The sequence below is a fragment of the Alosa alosa genome, chromosome 6 (assembly GCF_017589495.1).
Source record: "Alosa alosa isolate M-15738 ecotype Scorff River chromosome 6, AALO_Geno_1.1, whole genome shotgun sequence".
In the NCBI taxonomy this organism is placed as follows: domain Eukaryota; kingdom Metazoa; phylum Chordata; class Actinopteri; order Clupeiformes; family Clupeidae; genus Alosa; species Alosa alosa.
Window position 1 is genome coordinate 16,002,293 of NC_063194.1, and position 12,271 is coordinate 16,014,563.

At 44.4% G+C, this 12,271-nt stretch overlaps 1 protein-coding gene across 2 annotated transcripts; it reads left to right on the plus strand.

The window, feature by feature from the left end:
* On the plus strand, positions 1-12,271 carry eftud2 (elongation factor Tu GTP binding domain containing 2). Of its 2 annotated transcripts, none has more exons than XM_048245937.1 (28): positions 1-124; positions 763-870; positions 979-1,141; positions 1,330-1,408; positions 2,213-2,288; positions 2,386-2,451; positions 2,624-2,659; positions 2,766-2,856; positions 2,956-3,038; positions 3,190-3,356; positions 3,504-3,628; positions 3,887-3,950; positions 4,160-4,250; positions 4,663-4,798; positions 5,145-5,272; positions 6,672-6,865; positions 6,984-7,095; positions 7,196-7,336; positions 7,537-7,638; positions 7,760-7,842; positions 7,967-8,053; positions 8,675-8,801; positions 9,956-10,043; positions 10,397-10,515; positions 10,839-10,933; positions 11,061-11,214; positions 11,726-11,833; positions 11,953-12,271. In XM_048245937.1, exons 2-28 carry the CDS (start codon positions 769-771, stop codon positions 12,046-12,048), a joined length of 2,913 nt encoding a protein of 970 aa, XP_048101894.1. In that variant the 5' UTR covers positions 1-124; positions 763-768; the 3' UTR covers positions 12,049-12,271. The 2 variants fall into 2 exon arrangements, with proteins under 2 accessions (XP_048101894.1, XP_048101895.1); XM_048245938.1 differs by having other exon boundaries at positions 15-124; positions 767-870.

The following is a 12,271-nucleotide window of genomic DNA, read 5'->3' on the forward strand; positions in this document are numbered from 1 at the left end:
GTCCTTTCACTACACCGTCGCTTTGCCGCTGGATGCACAGTGTTGTGGCGGTATGCAGTAAGCAGTGCCACGATCTTGTGCTGTATTAATTCAACGTAAGGTCGTAGTTAGTCCTCATACCTTGGTGAGTCTCTGATTTTATGTTGTTTTGCATATCTCAGTCAAGCAATGCTCCCATGTGAGAATACAGTTCATTCAAAAACTAATGTAAGATCGTACCTGGTAACATTAACATTTAGCTTCCTAGCTAATGTTGGCTAGCAAACACGCCGTTCATTCATAGGTTAGCAAGCTGCGTTGACGGCTGTGATCTTAACTTCGACATGATTAGTGTTTACCAGCTCGATATAATGTTGATGGCTCAATTCTTTAGAAAATTATGGTGTGACACAAACGTTATTTGCCGTTTAATAAAGAGATATGGCTGATTTCAAGAGCTAACCAGCTGTCTGTAGCCTGGTTAAAAGTAATTCCTCAGATATCTATGAAGATCTGCTCTGTCTCAGATGGCCTGTAAACCTAGTTAAGATTTTGAGAAATTGCTCAGATGAAGTTAGGTAGACGCGCAGATAGTCTCCGTTAATTCTTCAATTCTTCAGGAAAATGCAGTACAGTAGCAGTTGACAGACTAATATAATAGAATCATCACAGACATGCTGTAAATCAACTGACATTAAGAAGACTAATGTTAGATGTAATGTAGAAATTGATAGAACTAAATTAGAGAATGTTGTAATGGGTGGATGCTACTTCTTTTCATAGGAAGACATGGAGGCAGATCTCTATGATGAGTTTGGTAATTACATCGGTCCAGAGCTGGACTCAGACGAGGATGATGACCTGGAGGCCGAGGACAGGGACATCGACGAGGTGTGCACTACACTTTTATTGATATTGCCTTTTAATTTTTGTCCCATTTGTGTTGTCTCTATGAAAGTAGAAATGTGGTGGTTAAAAGATGTGTTTCGACGTCTGCAGGTAGATGAAGATGATGAAGATGAGCCAGGAGAAGGAGATGAAGATGTCCCTAGCATGGAGGTGGTCCTGCATGAGGACAAGAAATATTATCCCACAGCCGAGGAGGTATATGGACCGGAAGTGGAGACTATTGTCCAAGAGGAGGACACACAACCTTTAACAGGTTAGAATGCTGTGGTGCATGTACCTGTCTAATGTCAAAGGCTGTAACCACACACGCACACACACACACTCACACACACAGTTTTTACCCATTGGTCATCAACAGACACACACTTTCAATATGCATGCAGACATAAGTTACTGAAATGGTAATGATGTTATGATTCTCTGACTTTCTCTCCCATTCAGAGCCCATTATTAAGCCTGTTAAAACCAAACAGTTCACACTCATGGAGCAGGAGTTACCAGCAACTGTCTATGACATGGAGTAAGTAATATTGTTATTTCACAGTGAAAGGAAAAGGTTGGCAGATTGCACTTGATGTAAAGTGTGTTTGTGTGTATTAATTTTAAAATGACCATACATGCAGTATAAAGTGACGTGTAGTGGGTTAGCGAGGTACGTTGCACTGAAAGCCGGGGTTTGCAATAACATGAAGGTAGCTCTCTCTTAACCTGGCTAGATCACCATGGTAATTTATGCTATAAACTTAACTTGGTCTGTAGTGGGTTATGTTTGAGATAAAAGAACACAATGTTTATGCTATAAACTTAACTTGGTCTGTAGTGGGTTATGTTTGAGTTAAATAAAACAAAACATAAAAGCACCGCCTATTGACCAATCAGTTATCTTGGAAAATGGAATCACCATGCCTAGGAGCTTCTGTCAAATATTTTACATGCAGAGCTCCACCTGTATAAAAATCTTTGGATGGATGGATAAATGGATATGGATAAATTCAAGACTGCTAACCATGAAAATATCAAAACAACCAATACACTGTCAGATTAATCACTCTAGATGATGTTCTCATGTCTTAATGAATGCACAGAAGTAATCATTTGTTGAAATAGGCCTAGGTGGCTTTAGACATCTCCATCTGTGATTAGTGATATGGTTCTAACACCACCCCTTTTATGGGAAACTCTGAAGCAGAAAGTAAAGTTGATTACCACCATTCAAGTACTAGTTGTAGAGCCAGCTCACACAAAGAAAGCCTATGCATGTGTAACTTACCTTTTAGGCAGCAGTATTACTAACTGTGTGCATGCATGTATGTGTGGTCTGCAGGTTCTTGGCTGATCTGATGGACAATCCAGAACTGATCAGGAATGTCACGCTCTGTGGTCACCTGCATCATGGAAAGGTCAGAGGTTCACACAAGCGCACAGTCACTAGGCAGCATGTATCCAATCAGTAATTAGTATTTTTAATCTGATTTGTTTCCATTTGTTTTTCTATAGACATGCTTTGTGGACTGCTTGATTGAACAGACTCACCCAGAAATCCGGAAGAGAGATGATGCAGATGTTGGTGCACTCTGTTGACTACACACACACACACACACACACACACACACACACACACACACTCTGATATGCACAGATATTCCAATACGTATTATGTTAATTTTCTCCACATGACAGTAACTGCCCCCTCCCTATATTTCTAATCCTCTTTGTATGCTTTTACCAACTGCAGCTTCGTTATACAGACATCCTCTTCACTGAGCAGGAGGTGAGAACCCTGTCATATCTTTCTAAGCCTTACCTACTCTTTGCCTAGAGTATGGATGAATTAAATCTTTCCTCTTTGTGACTGTCATTGTTATTTTACCTCTTAGAGAGGAGTTGGAATCAAGAGCACCCCTGTCACAATGGTACTTCCTGACTCCAGGGATAAATCATACCTGTTCAACATCATGGACACACCAGGTATGACCAGCCATCTTTACACATGCACACTCAGGCTTTGGATCGTGCTGTCATGTTCATAGTTAACTTATTATTGAGCGTCTCCTGGTCACCCCACAGGTCATGTGAACTTCTCCGATGAGGTGACCGCAGGGATCCGCCTCTCAGACGGGATCGTGCTCTTCATCGATGCTGCAGAGGGCGTGAGTGGTGTTGAGCTTATCCTTTCCTATCTTATCCCCCTTTCCTCCGTTAGCTTCAGTGTGTTCTGTGAGATTCTAGCTGTATTCATTTATGTGTGTCATTAGTTGCAGCCAAAGATACATTCAGGTGTTGGTGTGTGTCTCCTTGTAGGTGATGTTGAACACGGAGCGTCTGATAAAACACGCCGTACAGGAGCGCCTGGCCATCACCATCTGCATCAACAAAATCGACCGTCTGATCGTGGAGCTCAAGCTCCCCCCCACCGACGCCTACTACAAGCTGCGCCACATCGTGGACGAGGTCAACGGCATGCTCAGGTACGTACCCCCATCATCAGTGTGGTGTTCCGTAGCCTTTGATTGGACCGCTGGTTGGATCGGGTCTTCTTGGAGGTGGCGGATCGTTTGGGTTCAAAGTTCATGCTTTGAGGTCTTTTTGTCTGATGTCTTTCCTCTGTCCTGCAGCACGTACTCCACAGATGAGAGCCTGGTGGTGTCTCCTCTCCTGGGCAACGTGTGCTTCGCCTCCCCTCAGTACAGCACCTGCTTTACACTCGCCTCCTTCGCCAAGATCTACTCAGACACGTATGGTAAGAGAAGAGGTTTATTTATTTAGTTAGTTTGCACATATACACATAGCCCAGTGTTTGTTGGGTTTCTCAAGCATATGCTGGATCTCTTTCAAGCATGCATAAACAAAAATAATTATTGATGCATACAAATATAACATTTTACTATATGCATGCCAATGTATTTACCCATATATCCCACTCTGTTTTATAACAGAATTCAGAAATATGATCCAACATGTCCATACTGATGTCTTTTATCTTTTGTGATTGTTGTAGGTGATGTCAATTACACAGAGTTTGCCAAGAGGCTGTGGGGCGACATTTACTTCAACCCAAAAACGTGAGAACCACATACTATCCATCAACACTCACATCAACATCCCAAAGGACAAGCATGATAAACCACTGAATGATGTAGAGTCCAGAGATGTAGAGATTACTTTTTGTAGTGTTTTGTATATGAATAGAATGCAATTGAACCACATCACCGACCTACAGAAAAATGCAATCTCTCTCTCTCTCCCTCCCTATCTGTTATCTATCTATCAGGCGGAAGTTCACCAAGAAGGCTCCCACCAGTAACTCGCAGCGCAGCTTTGTGGAGTTTGTGCTGGAGCCGCTCTATAAGATCCTGTCTCAGGTGAGGCCTGCTGGCGCTGCCTCTGCAGACACACCCCGTGGAGGGGAGCCAGGGGTTTAGATGGGTTCAGATCTAAATTAAGCAATAAGCCTCAGGAGGATGTGGTTTACAGTGCTTTTAGAACAAGTACAACGTGAAGCAGCGTGCCTGAAAGGTCCTTAGCTGTTCTAAAACCACTAAAAACCAAGTTGTTTTTTCTTTTCTTTTCTAATCCATTTACTACATGTACAGTATCTGGCAAAGTGTCACAAAGCGAACACACCAAAACAAAAATGCAATAATCTAGTGGAGAGTTTAAAAGCTCCCAGAGTTTTTTGTATTGAGCTATCAGAGCTTGATTAAGGCACTGGAGGTCAGGGGTGGTAAGCGTGTGGTGTGTCCCCTCTCTCACTCTCTCCCCGGTGCGCTGCAGGTGGTGGGGGACTGTGACACATCACTGCCGCGAGTGCTGGACGAGCTGGGCATCCACCTGACCAAAGAGGAGCTCAAGCTCAACATCCGACCGCTGCTCCGGCTCGTCTGCAACCGTTTCTTTGGGGAGTTCACAGGTGTGTGGACACAGTCACACGCGCACACACACACACACACACACACACACACTTACAAATGCATACAATCGGTCAGAGGTGCCCAGAGATTTTGTGTGTGTGTATGTACCCATTGTGTGGTAGTTTATCTTCATGGTTAATCTGCAGGTCTGCTTTGCGTGTGTGGGGTCTCCCTTTGCGTGTGTAGGGTCTCCCTTTGCGTGTGTGGGGTCTCCCTTTGCTCTGTCTAGCCTCACTGACCTCTGACCCATGTGTGCTCCTCTCTCTCTCTCTCTCTCTCTCTCTCTCTCTCTCTCTCTATTTCTCTCTCTCTCTCTCTCTCTCTCTCTCTCTCTCTCTCTCTCAGGTTTTGTGGACATGTGTGTGCAGCACATCCCGTCTCCCCAGACAGGGGCTCGAGCCAAGATTGAGCACAGCTACACAGGCGGCCTGGACTCCGACCTGGCGGAGGCAATGACCGAGTGTGACCCAGATGTAAGCATCTTTGTGTGTGTGTTAGGGGTGTCACGATTCTCCGAATCCTCGATTCGATTTAATTTTCGATTTTAAAGTCACGATTCGATTGGATTTTCGGTCTTTTTTTAATATTACTATGAATGCATTCCTTATGTTATTTACTTTTTTTCGGCCTTTTCCTATTCTGTTTCGGGGAGCTTTTATTTTGAAACCAAATTAGAGGAGTGTTGATGCTGCAGTTCAGCACGTGCTGCTGAGTTAAAGCTGCAGTTGGCAAGTCTGACAGATTGAGGGGATTTGAATGTTTACAACTCTCATGCCCCTCCCCCACTACCACCGAGCACCCTCTCATCGAGTTTGTGCTCGTCAGTGCGCACCAGACTGCACCAGACTGTGACTGACAGTCAGATCTCACACAGCCCTGCTCTGATTGGACCAGAAGAACCGGGAGCTGTGGCCTCAAATAACAGGCTCTAGGTGGAGGTAGAAGTGCAGGTTTTTTTCTAAAACCGGCTGATTTAATTTGTTCTGTCGGAGCATAGTGTCGGTTTCAATGAATATGATCAAAAAAATCTTGCCAACTGCAGCTTTAAATATCATTCAGCAAAGCACGTTTAACGGGGTCGACAAGGGAAACGTCCGGTGGATCGTAATGCCAGTTCTGCTGGTCCAGATTGAACAGAAATGTTGTTGAGAAAGGTGTCTTTATGATCAGGTTCAGTTTCACTTGCGCAGACGCGCAACATTACTACCCCCAATTGTAGACTATGCCTCTTTATTTGATCACACACAATTAAGAAATATTTCCTAATCTAGAAAACGTTTAGTTTCCTTTTCTTTCGGCCAGCGGTTCGATAATAGTCTACCATTCATTTGTGCCACAAATTATCAGACGTGTGACAGAAGCACGCGCATAGCCTGTAACTTCGCTGCTCCGCGGACTAGCAATCTCATCAAAGAGGAGGCCCTAACACTGCAGATAATAGACAGAGAAAGGCAAGCATATGCTCAGGGAACAGAACACAGTTGCATATCTAGTGTACAAAATGTACTTAAGTACAGTAACGAAGTATTTGTACTTCGTTACATTCCACCACTGCATGGCATACATGCTGGACGTGACATTGGGGGTGTGGCTGCATTGTCGATTCTACCTTTGAGTTCGAAGTTCAAGGTTGAGATGTAATTTCGATCGATTTCTATTAAAATCGAAATCTTGACACCCCTAGTGTGTGTGTGTGTGTGTGTGTGTGTGTGAGAAATGAAATGCATGAAAACTATTCATAATTATTTCTTGCTCTCAGTCTTCCTGGCTTAAGCCACATATCTGCTTGTGTGTGTGCGTATGCTCATGGAGCTGAAAACTGAGTAGCAAGATTGCATTGTCCTCTTCATCCTCCTCCTCCTCCTCCTCCAGGGCCCTCTCATGTGCCACACCACCAAGATGTACAGCACTGATGACGGGGTCCAGTTCCATGCCTTTGGACGTGTTCTAAGTGGAACCCTGCAAGCAGGTCAACCCATCAAGGTTCTTGGGGAGAACTATACGTTGGAGGATGAAGAGGACTCGCAGGTCTGCACCGTCGGCCGCCTCTGGATCTCAGTTGCCAGGTAACCAACATTGTGGTGAATGTCAACATTGTGGTGAATGTCTGTCAACTTTTGGAAAGTGGACACCTTTCCTGTTTCCCTCATGCTCCCTGTGTTTTGTGTGTTTTTATATCTGCAGGTACCAGATCGAAGTGAACCGTGTCCCAGCAGGAAACTGGATCCTAATTGAGGGTTGTGATCAGCCAATCGTTAAAACAGCCACCATCACAGAACCTCGAGGAAATGAAGAGGTAGGCATCAGGGGGCAATATATCAGAGAGTACTAACATATATGAAGTCACAAGGTGGAAATCAAACAACTTTTGTGTGTGTGATGCAATGCATCTCCAGGCTCAGATCTTCAGGCCGCTGAAGTTTAACACTGCCTCAGTGATCAAGATCGCTGTGGAGCCTGTCAACCCGTCTGAGCTGCCCAAGATGTTGGACGGTCTCAGGAAAGTCAACAAGAGCTACCCCTCTCTGACCACTAAGGTAATCAACGCACCCCAGTAGTTAGCTTGCTTCTGCTTGTGACCAAACATTTCAAATGCAACAGTATGTTAGTGAGGTGTAATAGACTGGACATTGGTTACAGATCATGTGGCCTAATTCTCTCAAATGCCTAAATAACATCTCTCAGTTCCAGATTTGCAATGTACACAGTGTAAATAATGGAGTGTGTCTGTGTGTAGGTGGAGGAGTCTGGGGAGCATGTCATCTTGGGAACAGGTGAGCTCTACCTGGACTGTGTGATGCATGACTTGCGCAAGATGTACTCCGAAATTGACATCAAGGTAAGACAGACTTGTGTGAAGTATGCAAAGCTTCATAAATAAAAACGACCAGCTGAATGAGTACTGAGGTTTATTTTGGACCTTTCTGAGTTTTCCTGATGACCTTTGCCCTCTGACCTAGGTGGCTGACCCTGTGGTGACCTTCTGTGAGACAGTTGTTGAGACCTCGTCACTGAAGTGTTTTGCCGAAACGCCCAATAAAAAGTGAGTTTTTGTTCTGTAGACCACATCTGTCAGCAGTAAGAGCTCATCTGGACTGTTGTGGTGTGGAGCGAGGCTGTTGCTGACTGCTGTGCTCTGATTGGTCCTGTGCTGTATTAATTGACAGGAATAAGATCACCATGATTGCGGAGCCACTGGAGAAGGGCCTGGCAGAGGACATTGAGAATGAAGTGGTGCAGATTACTTGGAACAGGTGCGTTTACTAGACACCAGTGACACACAAACACACATAAACACACATAAACACACATAAACATACACATTCACACCTCTGCACTTGTTTTTTCTTGCTCTTTGCACCTGCTTGAACACAGGCAGAACAAACAGGCAATATCTGTAACACTTCAGTAGACTGCTTTCTAAACTGCATGCCATCTCATAGATGCTGTTGCACACACACTCTCAACCATGGACACATTCACACACACAAACCTGAACTGACCCCAGCTGTTCCCCTTATCTATACTCCAGCTGGCAGGTGCAGTTTGGGAAGGGTGTGTGTGTGCGTGCGAATGAATGTATTTGTGTGTTTGTGTTTGTGTTTGTGTGTGTGTGTGTGTGTGTATGTGTGTGTGTGTGTGACAATGAATGTGTGTGTGCGCGACTCAGCTGTGAACCCATCTGGGTTGGAATAAACAACATCTGCAGAGTGACCAAGCCAGGGACACACTCTACACACTATTTAATCTCTCTCTCCCTCCCTCCCACTTTCTCTCTCTCTCTCTTTCTTTCTTTCTTTCTTTCTTTCTTTCTTTCTCACTGTCTCTGTGTTCTCCTCCCTGGCCTCCCTTTGACTCTGTCTCTGGCGATACAGAAAGAAGTTGGGAGAGTTTTTCCAGACCAAGTACGACTGGGATTTGCTGGCCGCTCGTTCCATCTGGGCCTTCGGGCCTGACACCACTGGCCCCAACATTCTAGTAGACGACACTCTGCCTTCTGAGGTAAGCCTGACGTAGAAAAGGAGTTCACTGAATGATGCAACTGGATCTATATTTGGATCTGTTATTAAAAGTTAACTGATTCAAGGTTTAAATTGTGTTAAGAGATAATATAAACAACTGTTTATTTTGAGATCAAAATAAAAGTCTCTTCCACAACGGGTTATGTGTGCATGTAGAGCATCAGTGAAGTAACACCAGGAATGGTAAATCATTTCTAAATCTACCAAATACAAATGAATACATTTAAATATGGAATATTGTTTTAGCCAAAGATGCTGTGTGGTTTACTTCAACCTAAGCATTATATTGATGATGATCGATAAAAGCTCTGGTATCAGTATTGATAAAGTGATATTGGTCAATTCCAAATTCATGTATGGAAAACTGGAAGGGTAGGTAGAGTGTTGGAATAGGATGGCAGGGTGCTTTAAAGGCCAACTGTTGGTCATGGTCATGTTGCATGGTGTCATGCACTGGGTTAAAACCAAAAAAACAAAGAGAACCCATAACATGCCCCTTAGAGTAAACAAATAAATCCCAGCCCTGTCCCTTCCCTCAAATAGACACACGCTCACACCTCTGATCTGGCTCAGCACAGCCCGCGGCCCATGTTTGCACTGTGAACCTTAAATGATGGTGGAAACAAGCCTGTAGGATTTGTCTCTCTCCCCGTGGTGTGTGTGTGAGCGTGTTTATGCTTGTTTGGTACAGTTGCGTGCATTTTTGATATACAACAAAACGTGTTCTTTGTTGTCTTAATTTGGTATTTAAGGCTAAATTTATAAATTAAGTAAATGAAGTGCACATGTGTGCTGAGGATCACCTGGAAAGGGGGGGAGAGAATCCCAAAAGGCATGTCGTACACACAGGGAAGAGGAAAAATAAAACTCCATATCCTGGGGCTAAAGCAACCAAATCTACATGGCATTATGGACCCTTTCAAGAGAGTTCCATTATCAGCATCATAGTTGGCCCCACAAGACTTCCTTTTTAACATTCCATATGTTATCTTAATGCAGAGGAAGTAGATTGGGGCCCAAATAGGACGTTCAAGCATTGTTTTTGTTTTTATATATACATACATATAATGATCACTATTTTTACACCTTCAGCTAACGTTGCTCTCGCTGTGTTTTGGGTTTGTGTGTGTGTAGGTGGATAAAGCTTTGCTGGGCTCTGTGAAGGACAGCATCGTTCAGGGATTCCAGTGGGGAACGAGAGAGGGACCACTGTGTGATGAACGTAAGTTCACTCCCTTTTCTCTGTCTCTTTCTCTTTGTCTCTCTCTCACACACACACACACACACACACACTTGTCACTGTTTTCTGTTTATTTTATTTTACACTGCTTCTAATGATTGTGTGCTTACGAGAAGTCCCATTCCTTGATCATATCTCCAACATTCCATGTTTTGAGAATTGGTGAGCTTGTGCTCAGCCCTGCAGACTACTTATGACCTGAATCCTTCATCTGAATATCCACTAGGTGGCAGCAGCTAGCACAGGCCCTCATAACTGTCATATACCGTTATGTGTGGCTTTTGCACAAGACTTTCCCTTCCTAGCAGTAATTGACCTGCTCATTCTCTCCTCAGCCATCCGTAATGTGAAGTTTAAGATCCTGGACGCAGTGATCGCCCAAGAGCCGCTGCATAGAGGTGGAGGACAGGTCATCCCCACCGCCCGACGAGTGGTCTACTCCGCCTTCCTCATGGTACGGTTTCTTTCTTTATCTCTCTTTCTTTCTGTCTCTCTTTCTTTTGTGCTCCTGTCTTGCTCTCTCTATAGATTTTTTTCTCTCTCCCTCTATCACTTTGTTTATTTCTTACTCTCTAAACGTTATTCTCTCTACACAGTATTTTGCTCTGAGTACGCACCCAACCTCAAATCCTGTTTTCTCTTTATGTTGCCTAAACGTTTATACAACACTTCCTTATGGCAGAGAGGGAGCTCACAAGCTGAGGCTGTGCTCATATACCCTGCTCTGTGCTAATTGGTTACTTGATCCTCTGCTCTGATTGGCTCTTGTCCTGCCAGGCCACACCTCGGTTGATGGAGCCATACTACTTTGTGGAGGTTCAAGCCCCAGCTGATTGTGTGTCGGCAGTGTACACTGTACTCGCAAGGAGAAGGTAACACACACACACACCGAACACATAACTAAGAAACTGCTGGTCCGATTGACTTTCACTTTAAAGATGTGAGATGGGGTAATGGTTTGAGACCTGACTTCTCTTGTTTTGTTTGTGTTTTTTGCAGAGGGCACGTGACTCAGGATGCACCTATCCCCGGCTCTCCCCTGTACACCATCAAGGCCTTCATCCCTGCCATCGACTCCTTCGGCTTTGAGACAGACTTGCGGACACACACTCAGGGGCAGGCATTTGCGCTGAGCGTGTTTCACCACTGGCAGGTAAATATACCTATGTAAATACACACACACAAACACTCACACACACACAGAAAGGACATGTGCTGTGACTGTTTCACCACTGGCAGGTACATATACCTACGTAAATACACACACACAAACACTCACACACACAGAAAGGACATGTGCTGTGACAGTCATGATGTTGAGTCGGGCTGCATTGAGTCAGCACAGTTCCATGTGACATCTCTGTGATGTGTGTGTGTGTGTGTGTGTGTGTGTGTGTGTGTGTGTGTGTGTGTGTGTTCAGGTGATATGTCTAGTAGTTTTTGATGGTTGATTTTGCACCATGCATTGACTTGTATCTGGCTCAGCATTTGCTTTGCATTGGCTGAAAAAACAGAATTGCTGACATGGGTTTGCTGTCTGTCTGTCTGTCACTCTTTCTCTTGCCCTGCCTTCTGTCTCTCTCCCTCCTTTTGCTTTTATTCACTTTATTTTCTCTACGATTCTTTTTTTCTCTCTCCCTCCACCCCCTCGCTTCCTCTCTCAGATTGTTCCGGGTGATCCCCTGGATAAGGGGATTGTGATTCGTCCCCTGGAGCCCCAGCCTGCCCCTCACCTGGCCCGGGAGTTCATGATCAAAACACGCCGACGCAAGGTCAGACTCCACTCTCACTCCACTCTCACATAATCACACACAGATAGACTGTGAGACTCTCTAATGGCACTTGAGTCGAGGCTTCAAAGTAACATTCGGCTGTTCGTCTCTCTCAATAGGGCTTGAGCGAGGATGTGAGTATCAGCAAGTTCTTCGACGATCCTATGTTGTTGGAGCTGGCCAAACAGGACGTGATGCTCAACTACCCCATGTGAAGAGAGAGAGATCGCCCCACTCTTACTTTCCCCTGGAACAACAACCCCTTGACCTTCTCTCGGAAAACACACACACACAATCAAACACGCTCTTGGTCTTCTTTATTTTTATACCATTTTGTAGAGTGGGTCTATGTAATATAGGCTTGTTTTTTTTAATTTTAGTCTGAGGTAATTAAGTTGTGAAAATGTCCTTGTCTAAATAAACATGATTTTCTTGTTA